The sequence below is a fragment of the Ranitomeya variabilis genome, chromosome 5, assembly GCF_051348905.1.
Source record: "Ranitomeya variabilis isolate aRanVar5 chromosome 5, aRanVar5.hap1, whole genome shotgun sequence".
Lineage (NCBI taxonomy): Eukaryota > Metazoa > Chordata > Amphibia > Anura > Dendrobatidae > Ranitomeya > Ranitomeya variabilis.
Genome location: NC_135236.1, coordinates 127,886,372 through 127,900,240, shown reverse-complemented (window position 1 = coordinate 127,900,240; position 13,869 = coordinate 127,886,372). Strand labels below are relative to the sequence as shown.

The 13,869-nt window shown below is 46.1% G+C and overlaps 1 protein-coding gene across 1 annotated transcript in view; it reads left to right on the top strand.

Moving 5' to 3' along the window:
* The first annotated feature begins 1,018 nt into the window (after nucleotides 1–1,018).
* The window catches only part of MAP2K1 (mitogen-activated protein kinase kinase 1), a 63,015-nt gene continuing 50,164 nt past the window's right edge, over nucleotides 1,019–13,869 (top strand). The window contains exon 1 of the mRNA XM_077263264.1: nucleotides 1,019–1,416. Coding sequence (XP_077119379.1) covers nucleotides 1,337–1,416 — 80 coding nt within the window. The 5' untranslated portion in view covers nucleotides 1,019–1,336. The remainder of the gene's footprint in view (nucleotides 1,417–13,869) is intronic.

The window sequence follows — 13,869 nt, the reverse complement described above, 5'->3', positions numbered from 1 at the left end:
AACTATTTGAACAAGGAGAGCTTCCAGATCCTTTGGGAAAAATACAGCTGGCACCATCAGCAATCCTGAGAAAAGGGGCTTTGTGAGGGGAGCAGCGCAGTGCTACTCCATTCATTCTTATGGGAGTGCCGAAGACCAGCTGACTGCAGCACGCAGCGATCTCAGGTGGTCCGATAAAAATAAATGACACGACATTGCACGTGATCAACCGTTGCTCGATTTTTGGGGTCGTGGGGGTTGCAGCAGTCTGGAGGAGGGATAAGATATAGGTTAAGTTCCCATTATGAGTGTTTGGGTTGTTTTTGATGCTGTCTGCTTAGGCTACATTCCTACGTGGAGGTTTTGGTGCGTTTTTGACGTTGTAGCATTTCTGCACCTATTTGGTACATGAGGTTACTTACATTTTTTATTGAATTAGTGCGATTTTTAACATGCGTTTTTATCACAGATTTTGGCAATACTTTTTTGTCTCTTATTGTTGTGTCAGGTTTTAAATAAAGCTGTTTTGTTTTTGATACTGCCTGGTATTGACACTCATTTGTGGATTACATGTCTAATGCGTTTCAGCCGTAAAGACACAAACGTGGTTTTCACCCGTCTCAGCATCTGGGATACAGTTGAACGTGTGATGATGGGGGGTCCCCATAGTGGCCTTCCGCCATTGGCGCTACAACACTGGTCTTTACAGAAATTTGATGTAGTTGTATAAAAGTTTAAAACCTATGAACTCCTTATTATACTTCATTAACCATAGAAACATCTCACTAAAAGATCTAAAAACACTTGAGTACTCTGTGTCAGGCTCAATATTTTGGCCAGGTGAGGGTCTTTGCGGTTGGACCCCGGGGATGATAACGAAATAACATAAATAGATAATAAAGTATAATAGTGGTGAAGCCCAAATGAAATGGCTGCAAAATCCAACACTGATCCCAATTCCTGAGAGATGACAGCGCCATACACTCGGGATTGGCAGCAGCGCCCGCCTCCATGTATACAGCACAAGTGTGAGCACTGCAGTCCGACATGGGCTCACCGCTGCCCTCTATCATCCCTACATGACTGACGCGCCTGTCCTGCGCCACCAGGGGGCGCGCCTGTCCTGCGCCACCAGGGGGCGCGCCTGTCCTGCGCCACCAGGGGGCGCGCCTGCTCTCCGCCCTACCTCGCATGACGTGTTTCCGCTGGCCCTCTCTGTCTGTGGGCTCCTCCCATTGGCTGCTGCTGATAGCAGGGACTGAAGGTAACACGCCGCGCTCCCCCTGTCTGCAGTAGGGAGGAGAGTGACAGCGCAGCACCGCCGCTCTACTGACTGCACCACACACCAAGGTGCAACATGCCCAAGAGGAAGCCCGGACCCATCCAGCTGAACCCCACCCCTGATGGCACCACTGTGAACGGGACCCCGTCAGCAGAGTAAGTGGCCGCGGGCACGATGGCACTGCCTCTCTGCTGCTTGCTCCTGCCAGGGAGGCATTGTCCTGTTGCATTTCCTGTCATTTACAGCCCTGACTTTTCCTCTAGTTGGGGACACTTGATGCACAGAACACAAGGACTAGTGTCTGCAGGGCAGAGCCCTCCTCCATGCCAGGTCTCTACAGGTGTCTCCCCCTACAGGCTGGCTGCATCATGGGGGCAAGTGGTGCAGGCATTGGGGGCTTGTATGTTTACATATAGGGGTGAACGTGTCATTGGGTCCAAGGGGGGTGGGGGGCTTCTACCTACAAAGCACTGCATTCTGAGTAGCTGCTGGACTGCTAAGGGCCCATGTGCTGCTCTGCAGGGGCCATTATCTCTCTGTGCCCCCCCACTGTATGTATGTATGTATATGTGTATATATATATATATATATATATATATATATATATATATATATATATATATATATATATATATATATATCAGTTAGTGTGTGGATATATGGGCAGTGGTAAGTGCAAATGTATTCAGGTCCTGGATGTATGACACTCAATGGCTAGTGAACCAGTAATATAATGGCAGGAGAAAGGCTCCGCAGATGGGGCAGTCCATCACTTAGACGGGCAGTCAGTAGGTGTGCCATCTATCACAGTGGTTTAATGTGCGAATACTGAAGGTGGGGACCCGGGATGTAAGTATACCCCCTGGATGTGATTTCTATGGGGAAGCTTTAGCTGCCATTATACCAGTAATGGATGTTACCTCTCGGGTGGCTGTGGATGTAGCTCACAAGGCAGGAAAGGCTGGGAACCAGTGCGCTACCCTGTACTACAGTGCCAAAGGAAGGGGCAGAGGGACCATGGTGCTGCGATGAGACCTACCGGCCTATCATTGTACTCTGAGGCCATGCTCAGTATTTTACATCATATTTGTTCCACTCCAGGATTTGGCTTACAATCAGAGGAAAAGTGTGAATTTGGCCTTGTGGTGCTGCTTTTACCCATCTACCCGTTAATTTGAATGGGCACCCTGAATTCCGCTGGTTGCACTGCTTGTCTGGCATTGTATGGCACTTACCCCTGTAAAGAATGCACATAAAATTGAAAGAATCCGTGCGGAACAATGATCAGATTTTTGTCTCAGAAACTATGCAGATTTCAGTTTATAAATCCATAACAAATACTCAATGCTCAGCCTAGAGAAACCCTTGATTAAAGGGGCGTTATTCTGCGCAGGGGTGCAAGCATGTAGCCTGAAAGCGGATTTTGATCAGTTTAATGTTGTTCTATAACGAACAAACTGCTGTGGAAGTCAGAATATACTAGCGGAGAAGGTTAATGTCACCTATACAAGACCTAGCTCTGGAGGCAGGGTGCCTGGTGTAGGGGTGCTCCCTTCTGTCTGGGTGTGTCTGGCTGGGAAGGTGAGGAGTGAGCGCCAGCCCTGGGACATGACAGGAATGTGCAGGTCTCCCCCTCCTGCTGCTGTGAGGAGGCTACAGGTCTGTAAGTGTCCAGACACGCTGAGCTGGGACCCTCCATTATCCCAGCAGGCTATACATACACATGACGGGGGTCAATTCTCCAAATCGCTTTCCTCATAGAATTAGCAGGCGGTGGATCTTGCTTGTCATGCTAGCACAGATCTTTCGGCTGAAATGAATCTGTGAGGGGGTTGTGTTGGTATGCTGCCCAGCTACGGCAAGAATCCTTGCAATGTGTCTTTCCAGTACAACAGTCGTCGGGTCAGATTACACTGCTTCACCTGGCTGGCTATGCTTGTCTTAACAATAGGTGGGCACACAGGGGCTTGTGTGTTTAAAAAAAATAAAAAAAATAAAAAATGCTCAGAATCAGAAATAACGCAGATACTTGAGGAAGATGCATAAGATGTTACAATACTTCAAAATAAGGGAAAAAAATAAGGCAAACCTGAAATTAATTTCTCATTGGCTATTGTGACATCTGTTAAATTGTTACATCTGAAAAACCTGATGACACTCTCAGGATCCCCCCAAAAAGTTTTTTTTTGTGTGTTTTTAATTTTTTTTATACTGGACTTTGTAGGATGACACTATCACACTATTCTATTCCTTTGTTTTTGCAGCATACTGCACCAGCCAGACTGGGAATAAGAAGGATACTCTTTTGGCCTCTGTCTGTCTGATGCAGCCATTTAGACATGTCTCTTGTCAATCTCTGTGCTTCCTCTTCCGGCCAGACAAGAAGCATCAGCCTGATTTGGAGAACCAACAGGTTGGGAGTGCACAGAAGCCACGCTAGCACTTTACACATACTGTGGAAGTTAGCCTGTGGTCGAAGAATTGAAAATGTGAGGTGCCCCTTCAGTTTCAATTGGCATTAAATGGGGAAAGCCTTTTAGCTATCAGACAGATTTCGACACAACAACATCATGCCAAGTTAATCAAAGCTCGTCTTAAAGGCTGTTTTACATAAATTGATGCAAATTATTTGGCGCAACCGATCATTAATAGAATTTGTCCCTCCCCATACAGATTGTTGGCAGCAGGTTTCCTTAGGGAAATGTACTGCATATAATAATTTTTGAGATTAGATTAGCCAATGAAAGAGCATCTGCCTTGTCTACATGGGACCATTGTTAGGCCTCACCTGGTGGTGATCAGCACAGACTGTATGACCCAGTCAGCAGGGTCATCTGATAGGAACCACAGAGGCTGAAGGGACTGGGTGCATACTGATTTCAGTTGTGGGCCACTATAAAGACAGAGACCCCATGCAGGCACTTCAGTGAGCCAGGGGTACAGTACAATGAGTTAGTGATCTACTAAAGCTAGATGTCACTGGTGGCTCTATAGAGAGACAAGCGGCAGAGTTGAGTGTAGCAGATTGAAGTACTCCAGGAAACACGGTGGTGGAGTAGCAGAGCCCAGTGATGTAGCATAGTTTAATTGGTCAACTCACTATGCAGTGTAGCACAGATGATGAGGCAGGACAGAGTTGGTCAGAAAACGCACAATGATGATGTAGCCAAACCCAGTCAAGTAGTGGTGAGGATCCAACTTCCTAGGCTACTTTCACACTAGCGTCGGACGACGCACGACGAATTGCGTCGTTGCGACGTACCGACGCTAGCAGTGAATGCGCCGCACAACTAGGGCAGCGGATGCTGTTTTTCAACGCATCCGCTGCCCCATTGTGATGTGCGTGGAGGCGGGGGCGGAGTTCCGGCCGCGCATGCGCGGTCGGAAAAGATGGGAACGACGCACCAAAAAACGTTACAAGCAACGTTTTTGGTGGCGGCGGTCCGACGCAACCGTCGCACGACGGTTGCGACGTGTGGCAATGCGTCGCTAATGCAAGTCAATGGAGAAAGAACGCATCCTGCTAGCACTTTTGCAGGATGCGCTTTTTCTACAAAACGACGCATAGCGAAGTGCAGTGCACGATGCCAGTGTGAAAGTAGCCTTTAAGAGAACCTGTCAGCAGGATTTAGCCCTAGCTGATTTACCTGATGTAAAGCGATCTGCTCAGTGGCTGATGAATACTCGCCTTGTGAAGTTTTCAGAAAATGGTGTTTTATGTGCTTCAGGGCAGGATGTGGGGACGGGGTCTTCTTCTAGTACTCCATGCTGTCCACCAGCTTCTTCAGCTTCTTGTACCGGTCACTTTGACCTGTCTACTTTTTAAAATTAGTCGCTGTGTTCAGGACTTCAATAAAATGACGCTAGAGATGGCGCATGTGCCGATCAAGATTTCGCTCAGTACATTTTCCAGAGCCGCAGTCTCGATCTGTGCATGCGCAGCCTCCAGAGCCATGTTATTGAAGTCCTGCACACAGGATGCAGACTCGCACTGGGCACATGCCGCCCACACAATGATGGCACCAACTCAGAATTTAAAAAAAGGAGGCAGGTCACTGAATAATCAGTGACCCGCACAAGAAGCAGAAGAGGCTGGTGGGGTGGGGGGATGAAGAATAAGACCCTGCCCCCACGTTCCGCCCGAAGCACAGAAGACGTCATTTTAAAGTTAGTATTCAGCAGTCACTGAGCAGATCACTTCACCTCAGGTATCATATCAATCAGCATCACAGCGCCATTATGGCCATGCCTTTAGTTTATAGGGCTAAATCATGATGACAGGTGTTAATAATAATTTTATTTATATAGCGCCAACATATTCCGCATATTACGTTATAGAGGTGACTTGTACAGACAATAGACACTACAGCATAACAATAAACACAGATCAAAACAGATACCAAGAGGAATGAGGGCCCTGCTCGCAAGCTTACAAACTGAGAGGTTCTCTTTAAAGGAGTTGTCCGGCCTCAAAGGGAATCTTCAGCACGTTTTGGCAACGTCCTCTGAGAGCAGCCTGATGTGGGCAAAGAGAAGCTGAATCTATTGATGTGTCACTTAGGTTACTGTTTGCAGCCGTTCTGACAGTTTTTAGATTTAGCAATGCAGCAGAGTAAGGCTATGTGCACACGTTGCGGATTTGGCCCTGCAGCTCCGCAGCAGTTTTCCATGCGGTGTACAGTACCTTGTAAACCTATGGAAAACCAAATCGCTGTGCACATGCTGCAGAAAATTCTGCGCGGAAACGCAGCAGTTTATTTTCCGAAGCATATGAATTCTTTGTGCAGAATCTGCAGCGTTTTACACCTATTCCATTATAGGAATCCGCAGGTGTAAAAACGCAGGTGAAATCTGCAGAAAACCTGTAGGTCATTTTACCTGCGGATTCTGCAGAATCCGCATCGTGTGCACATACCCTAAGAAAGCTGCCCCTGCCCACACAACGCTCTCTATGTACAAAGTCCTTAGACAGTGTAGTGCCTGTCAAAGGAGGGGACGTATGGGACCAGGCCTGACAGTAACCAGCTAGTCACAGCAATGATAAGCTACTGGTGCTGAAACTCATAGTAAAAAAACAAAAGCACTGAGCTGAAATCTGTGTTTTAACCCCCTTCCTCATGATGTCTTTAGATTACATAACAAAAACTTGCTTCTAGCTACAAGTCTGCTGTCAATATATGTGACGGCAGACTTGAAAATCCTAACATCACTGCATACTGGGAGGATTCTCCTGTGCCGGGAATGGGCCTGTCACGTGACCGGAAGAATTTGATTTCCATGCATTGACTTGAATAATTCAGAAATGTATGATGCCAAAAAAATCACCCCCCCCCCAAAAAAAAACAAACAAAAACAAAACAAAACAAAAAACACAGTAAAACAATCCCACAGTGCGTCTTTCCCAGTACTCTTCGCATGCATGATTTGATGACCACCCCTCAGCCAAAATATGGTAGACCCCATCACGGTATGATTCCTGAACTGTAATCCCCACACAGCCTTCCACACACTAAAGTAGACCCCACATAGTCCTCCATGCAGTTTAGCAGGGTCCTGTATTGCCTTCCTTTCAGAATAATGGGCCCAACATAGTGCTCCATACAGTATAATGTTCCCCGCTGCTCTGGTCACTGCAGTTCATATTCACTGCACTGCTTGGCACAGCGGGTGAAATGTAATGACGTCAACGCTCCCGCTGCACTCGGGCATCTTTGCTTTCCATCGGCTCGGCGGACCAATTATACTCGCCATGCGGGCCAGAGTTTGACACATGCTCTCTGGAGACGGGGTAGGAGGGATGAGACCTCAGCAAAGTGGGGCAAATCGTGCTGCAGCTTCTAGCAAATTTATTTCACTTCATACTGGATTCACAGCTCTGTAAGGCCCCCTTCACACATCAGTGTCTCAAATACGTGTGGTGACAGTTTTCACATGTACTGGAGACAATTTTGTACGTAGATCCATTTCATTCTATGGGACTTGTCACATGTCAGTGTGTTCAACTCACATCTGTGTCCACACGTAAGCATGTCTGTTTTCTTTCTGGCAGCATAGACTGCAATAGGTCCCACACATGTGCACACTGACACACGGATGACCTCCGTGCCATCTGTGTGACACATACCAGAATGAAATTTTCCAGCGGCTAGGAAAAGCTTTACAGTTAGCCCTGTTCCCAGGTGCCGAGTGCTGACTACAACTGTCCTCCTCCTCACCTGTTCTCCCTGCTGACAGTTCTGGTCAGCACCCACCATCTGTGAAAGTGCACATTAAATAAATGGGGAAAAAACAGTGGATAGGAGATATTTTACAACCAGCACAGATAAAGCAGATAGCTGCAGGCTTTTATTAACAGCCTGGGAAGGTCCATGGTAATTGGCACAAACCAAAAAAAAAAAAATAGCCAGCAAGCCACCCCAGAATTGGCACATCACATTAGATGTGCTTTACCTGGCTTATCCCGATGCCCTGGTGTGGTGGCAATTGGCGTAATATATGGGTTTAACAGCTCTGATTTATCAGAAATTACAGATGCCATCAAGCCGAAGGGGTTGGTAATGTGGGTGTCTGACTGACACCTCCCTATCACTAACCTCATAGTGAAAAGAAGTAAAAACACAGACAAAGAATAGTCCTTTAATTGTGAAAAGTACACTGTGACAATTACCATCTTTTACCCAATTAATAGCAAAAATAAAAGTAATCCAGAAGGGTCCGCAGTAAATCCATAATAAGGAGGTCCCACAACTATCCATGACTCTGTACAAAAAATATAAGAGCAGAAAAAATGCAGCACTCACCCATGAGCTGTGTAAACAAAGTCCTTTATTGAACCATAGTAGGTCTGTGGACAAAGTTCATGGGACAGGCAGGTGCAGGAGGAATGCGGGGAAGGACGTCGGCCGTTTCGCGTGAAAGACGCTTCTACGGGTACATGGACCCTACTATGGTTCAATAAAGGACTTCGTTTACACAGCTCATGGGTGAGTGCTGCATCTTTTTTGCTCTTATATTTTTTGTACGGATCCTTTTGCTTCATGCTGTGCACCTGTGCCCGGAGCTCACATATTGCTGGTCTTAAAGTGCCGGCCATCAAGTATAGCAGGCTACTAAAACTGCATGACCTTGGTGCCATTCATTTTTTTTTTTTCTTGTGTGTGCTATCCATGACTCTGCTACAGCCAGAGGTAGTGATGACATAAACAACAACAAGGCTGTGTACCACGGCTGCCGGAATACAATGAGTAGCACCACTGCAGCCAGGTTCTCGCACTACTCTCATTGTGTTCCGGTAGCCTTGGTGAGTGGCCACATTGATGTCACTGCTCATCACTGCCTCTGGATGTAGCAGAGTCGGGGATCGTCATGGGGCCTTTATTACTATGGATTTACAGCGGACCCTTGTGGACTACTTTTTATTTTTGCTATTAAATAGGTAAAAGAAGGTAATTGTCGAGGTGTACTTTTTACAATTAAATGATTTTCTGTGTTTTTTATTTCTTTTCACTATGTGGTTAGTAATGGGGATGTCTGACACCTCTCCATTACTAACCCCTTGACTTGATGTCAGCTTAGATTACAGAGCTGACATCAACCCCAAAATATTGCCAATTCACCAGGGCAATTGGTAATAGCCGAGGCGAAGTGCCAAATTAGCGCATCAAAAGATCGTATCCATACCAAAATGGTATCATTAAAAACGTCATCTCAGAGCACAAAAAATAAGCCCTTACCCGACCCTAGATCACGAAAAATGGAGAATCTATGGGTTTTTTTTTTTTTTTTTAAAACAAACTTTGGATTTTTTTTTTTCACCACTTAAAAATAAAGAAGAACCTATACATGTTTGGTATCAGCAAACTCGTAATGACCTGGAAAATCATAACTGCTGGTCAGTTTTAGCATTTGGTGAAAATGGTAAAAAAATAAATAAATAAAAAAAACAGTTGTGGAATTGCACTTTTTTCCCCCATTTTCCAAAACATGGTATAGTAAAACAAATTGCTTCCTTCAAAAGTACAACTTGTCCCACATAAAACAAGCCCTCACTTGGCCATATTGATAGGAAAATAAAAAAAGTTATGCATCTGGAAAGAAGGGGAGCGAAAAACAAACGCAAAAACGAATTAGGGCTGCGGCGTGAAGGGGTTAATATCAGCCCGCAGCTGTTTGTTTAGCCTTTGCTGGTTATTAAAAATATACGGGAGGACACAGCTATATATTTTTTTTTTTCTCTTCGCCACGACAGCACCCACTGAGAGAGGGGATCCGCCCCTAGGAACAGGAAACCCTACGGAGAGATAAAAGGGGCGGTCCCCCTCGCTCCCACAGTTTGGTTTCCTGTTCCTATGGGAATCCACGGAGAAGAGGATACCTAGCCTGGATGCCGCTTGCGCAGTTTACCTGTGAGGACGGCAAGGGCTCCAGAGCTGGATGCAGCGTCGGGGGTCCCTTTATCAGCTTCCCCCCTCTGCTGGCAGACGCCATGAGGCCACAACTGCAGGGGGTTTCTGGCTCATGGGAATCCGTCCGGGCAGTCTGCGGGACCTAGCGCCGAGGAGAGGTAAGCGCTGCGCTTTGACGAGCGCTCGTACGGCGTGGAGCTCCATGATTTTCCCGGGAGTCCAGAACTGAAACTCCGGGTGAAGGAGGAGGTGGACGGCACCCGCGCTGATGCCGGTCACAGCGCGAGTGCATACAGTATGGCCGCGACCCGGAAGTGATCAGCACTTCCGGGTTCAACCGGAAGAAGATGGCGGCCCCCATGTAAAAGGACGCCGGCACAAGCACCCGGTGTCCACAATGGATTCATCGCAGAACCCTGCGATGCTCTCTATAGAAGACACCGCTTCTACCCCACGTACGCGGGGCAGCAGCAGTCGCTCCAAACAGAGCGGATCCTCCAGGAAAAAAGCCGGTTCTCCACCTAAATCTCCTCCTCGTCAATCGGTACCGTAAAAGCTTCACTGGGGTAAGTGTGCATCTACCCTCATAGGCTGACTGGTGTTCCCTTTCCCTTTATACACCTAGGGAAAGAAAACAGAGAAAACGAAGCACAAACAGTGTGCGTTATGTCTCCAGCCCCTCCCGGATAGTTACAAAAAGAGACTGTGTAATTCATGTATTACTTCTACCTTACGGGAGGAAGCCTCAATTAAATCAGAGGACATCAGACTCATGATAAGACAAGAGTTACAAGCCTTACGGGGTTCTGATAAAGAGCCGCATGCTAAAAGTAAAAAAGGATATGAATCCCCTATATCTGACCCTTCTTCGGATAGGGAAAAAGCGGACTCTGACACCTCTCGCGAATATGTTTCCTCGGACAAGGACCAGGATACATGCTTTCCCACGGATGGTATTGACAACCTTGTCAGGTCCGTGTGTAATACGATGGGTATCGAAGATTCTAAAATTCCCAGAACTCAGCAGGATATTATGTTCGCTGGCTTATCGGAAAAGAAAAGGCCTTCCTTTCCGGTAATAGCAGCAATTAAAACCTTAGTTAAAAAAGAATGGGAAAGCCAGGGCCAAAGAGGATTACCTCCATCCTCAAAGAGACGGTATCCCTTCAATGATGAGGAGTTTTCAACATGGTCAAAAGCGCCAAAGGTGGACGCTGCGGTAGCATCCACATCTAAAAAATCTTTGCTGCCTGTGGAGGATTCAGGCTCATTACAGGACCCGTTAGACCGTAAAGCCGACTCACTATTAAAAAGAGCCTGGGAGTCGTGTACGGGAGCCTTCAGACCCTCTATCTCTGCTACATGCACCGCTAGGTCCATGTTGGTCTGGCTGAGTGACTTAGAGGAAGGTCTTAAAAGTGGCCTTTCCAGAGACAAACTGTTGTCTTCTATACCCTTAATTAGAGGGGCTACAGCTTTTTTGGCGGATTCATCGGCCGATTCTATACGTTTGGCAGCCAAATCAGCAGGTCTCACAAATGCAGCACGCAGAGCCCTATGGCTTAAAGGCTGGAAAGGCGATCCACAGACAAAGTCCAAATTATGTGGCCTCCCATGTCAGGGTGAGTACCTGTTTGGTACCAAACTGGACGAGATTCTAACTAAAGCAGGGGAAAGAAAGAAGTGCTTCCCTAATAATAATAATTACCTTCCATTCTATAGGAGAGCGTTCCGGAAGCCCATATTTAATAAAAGAAAAGATTTTAAAAACCAAGATCGCTGGACCCCTAGAGACGCCAAACAAAGAGGTGCATTCTTTGGGAAGCGCCCTTTTAAATCTGAAGACAAGCCCCGTTAGAGCAGATCTACCTGTGGGAGGTAGACTATCCTCTTTCTCAGATCAATGGAGGAAAATAACTTCGAACATTTGGGCAAATAGTCTCGTCACCTCTGGCTTAAAGTTAAAATTTGCCCGAGTCCCTTCGGACTCATTTCTATTGACTTCCTTAAAGTCACAGTCTCAACAGGAGGCATTACAGCAAGAAGTAATGAATCTTCTATCCAAAGGAGTTTTGGTCGAGGTTCCATTCCTTCAGGAAGGGAAAGGGTTCTATTCCCCGCTATTTCTAATTACAAAACCTGATGGATCATTCAGAACCATCATAAATCTTAAAAAACTGAACACCTTCCTAGAAAATCAAACCTTTAAAATGGAATCCATTCGATCTACCGTAAAACTCCTGTTTCCCCATTGCTTTATGGCGGTTCTGGACTTGAAAGATGCGTATTACCATCTACCAATCTTTAAAGAACATCAACAATTTCTCCGCGTAGCGGTTATATTAAATGGATGTATACGGCACTTTCAGTATACAGCAATGCCCTTTGGACTATCAATTGCTCCTAGGGTATTTACTAAACTAATGTCAGAGGTTATGTCTTATCTAAGATTAAAAGATACACTCATAATCCCGTACTTAGACGACCTGCTAGTAGTGGGAAAATCCCCCTCACAATGTCAGCAAAGACTATGTCATATGATCTCATCCTTACAGAACTTGGGATGGATAATAAATTGGGAAAAATCTAGACTGATCCCGACAACCCGGCAGGTATTTTTGGGAATTATATTAGATTCTGTAAGTCAAAAATGTTTCCTCCCAGAATCTAAACAGATAACAGTTAGGGATAAAGTTCAGTCCATACTAGTTAAACCTATAATTTCCCTCCGGGAAGGCATGTCCTTACTCGGCTTCTTTACGTCATGTATTCCAGCAGTGCCGTGGGCCCAGTTCCACTCGAGGTGCTTACAGTATATGATTTTACATGAGGAAATTAAATTACAAGGGCGATTAAACGGTAAGATTTCCCTTTCTAATGACGTAATCCAATCCCTAACCTGGTGGCTACAGCCAGATCATCTAGTTAGCGGGGTTCCCTGGGAGGTTAAACCCTCAAACATAATATTTACGGATGCCAGCCCTCATGGTTGGGGGGCACACTTGGAAAACCAGGTTGTCCAGGGGCTGTGGTCGGTTACGGAATTAGACGACTCGTCCAATAAAAAAGAACTAAAAGCCATCTATCATGCCCTATGTGAATTCCTCCCACAGTTGCACGTAACACATACCAGGGTACTCTCAGACAATATGACATCGGTGGCTTACGTCAACCATCAAGGCGGAACGAGATCAGGCACTCTCATGTCTATAGCCGAAAACATCTTGACTATAGCCGAAAATCATCTTCTGTCCTTATCAGCGCTACATGTCCGAGGGATAGACAACGCAAAAGCAGACTTTCTCAGTCGTCATACCCTCCATCAAGGGGAGTGGGTGTTAAATCGTCGGATATTCAATATGATAACTATAAAATGGGGTATACCCGACATAGATCTCTTTGCCACAAGAGACAACAGGCAAGTAAAAACATTCGCCTCAATGTTCCGAGCAGACAACCCCGATGTTCTCGACGCCCTCCAGATTCCATGGACATTTCAGAAAGCATATGCCTTTCCCCCGATGATTCTTCTTCCAACAGTCATCAGGAAGATAAGAGAGGACAGAGCGAATGTAATCTTGATCGCTCCATTCTGGCCAAAGAGACCATGGTTTTCCCTGCTCAGAGCCATGTCCATCTCGGATCCATGGATTCTCCCAGAGAATCAAGATCTGCTTTTCCAGGGGCCCTTCAACCACCCTCATGTGAAGGGTCTACGGTTGACAGCCTGGGATTTGAGAGGCAGCTGTTAAAACTAAGGGGCTTCTCTGATAAAGTAATCGATACCCTATTGCTGAGTAGGAAGAGATCCACTACATCGATCTATGTAAAAATATGGAAAAAATTTTTAAGCCTCTATCCCTCAGCCCTGTCAAATGAAATTCCAGTCCCTATAATTCTTGAATTTCTCCAAAGAGGACGTGATTTAGGCCTTTCAGTTAACACCTTAAGAGTGCAAGTTTCTGCGTTGGGGGCTTTGTATAGTCACAACATTGCGGGGAATAGGTGGATATCCAGATTCATCTCAGCCTGCCAGAGAGCAGAACCAGTCCATATTCCCAACTCACCTCCTTGGGATGTTAATCTGGTCCTTGAAGCCTTAACAGATCACCCGTTTGAGCCTCTACATTCTGCCCACATTAAACATGTCTCCCTCAAAACAGCTCTTCTTGTTGCCTTAGTATCGGCAAGAAGGGTCAGTGA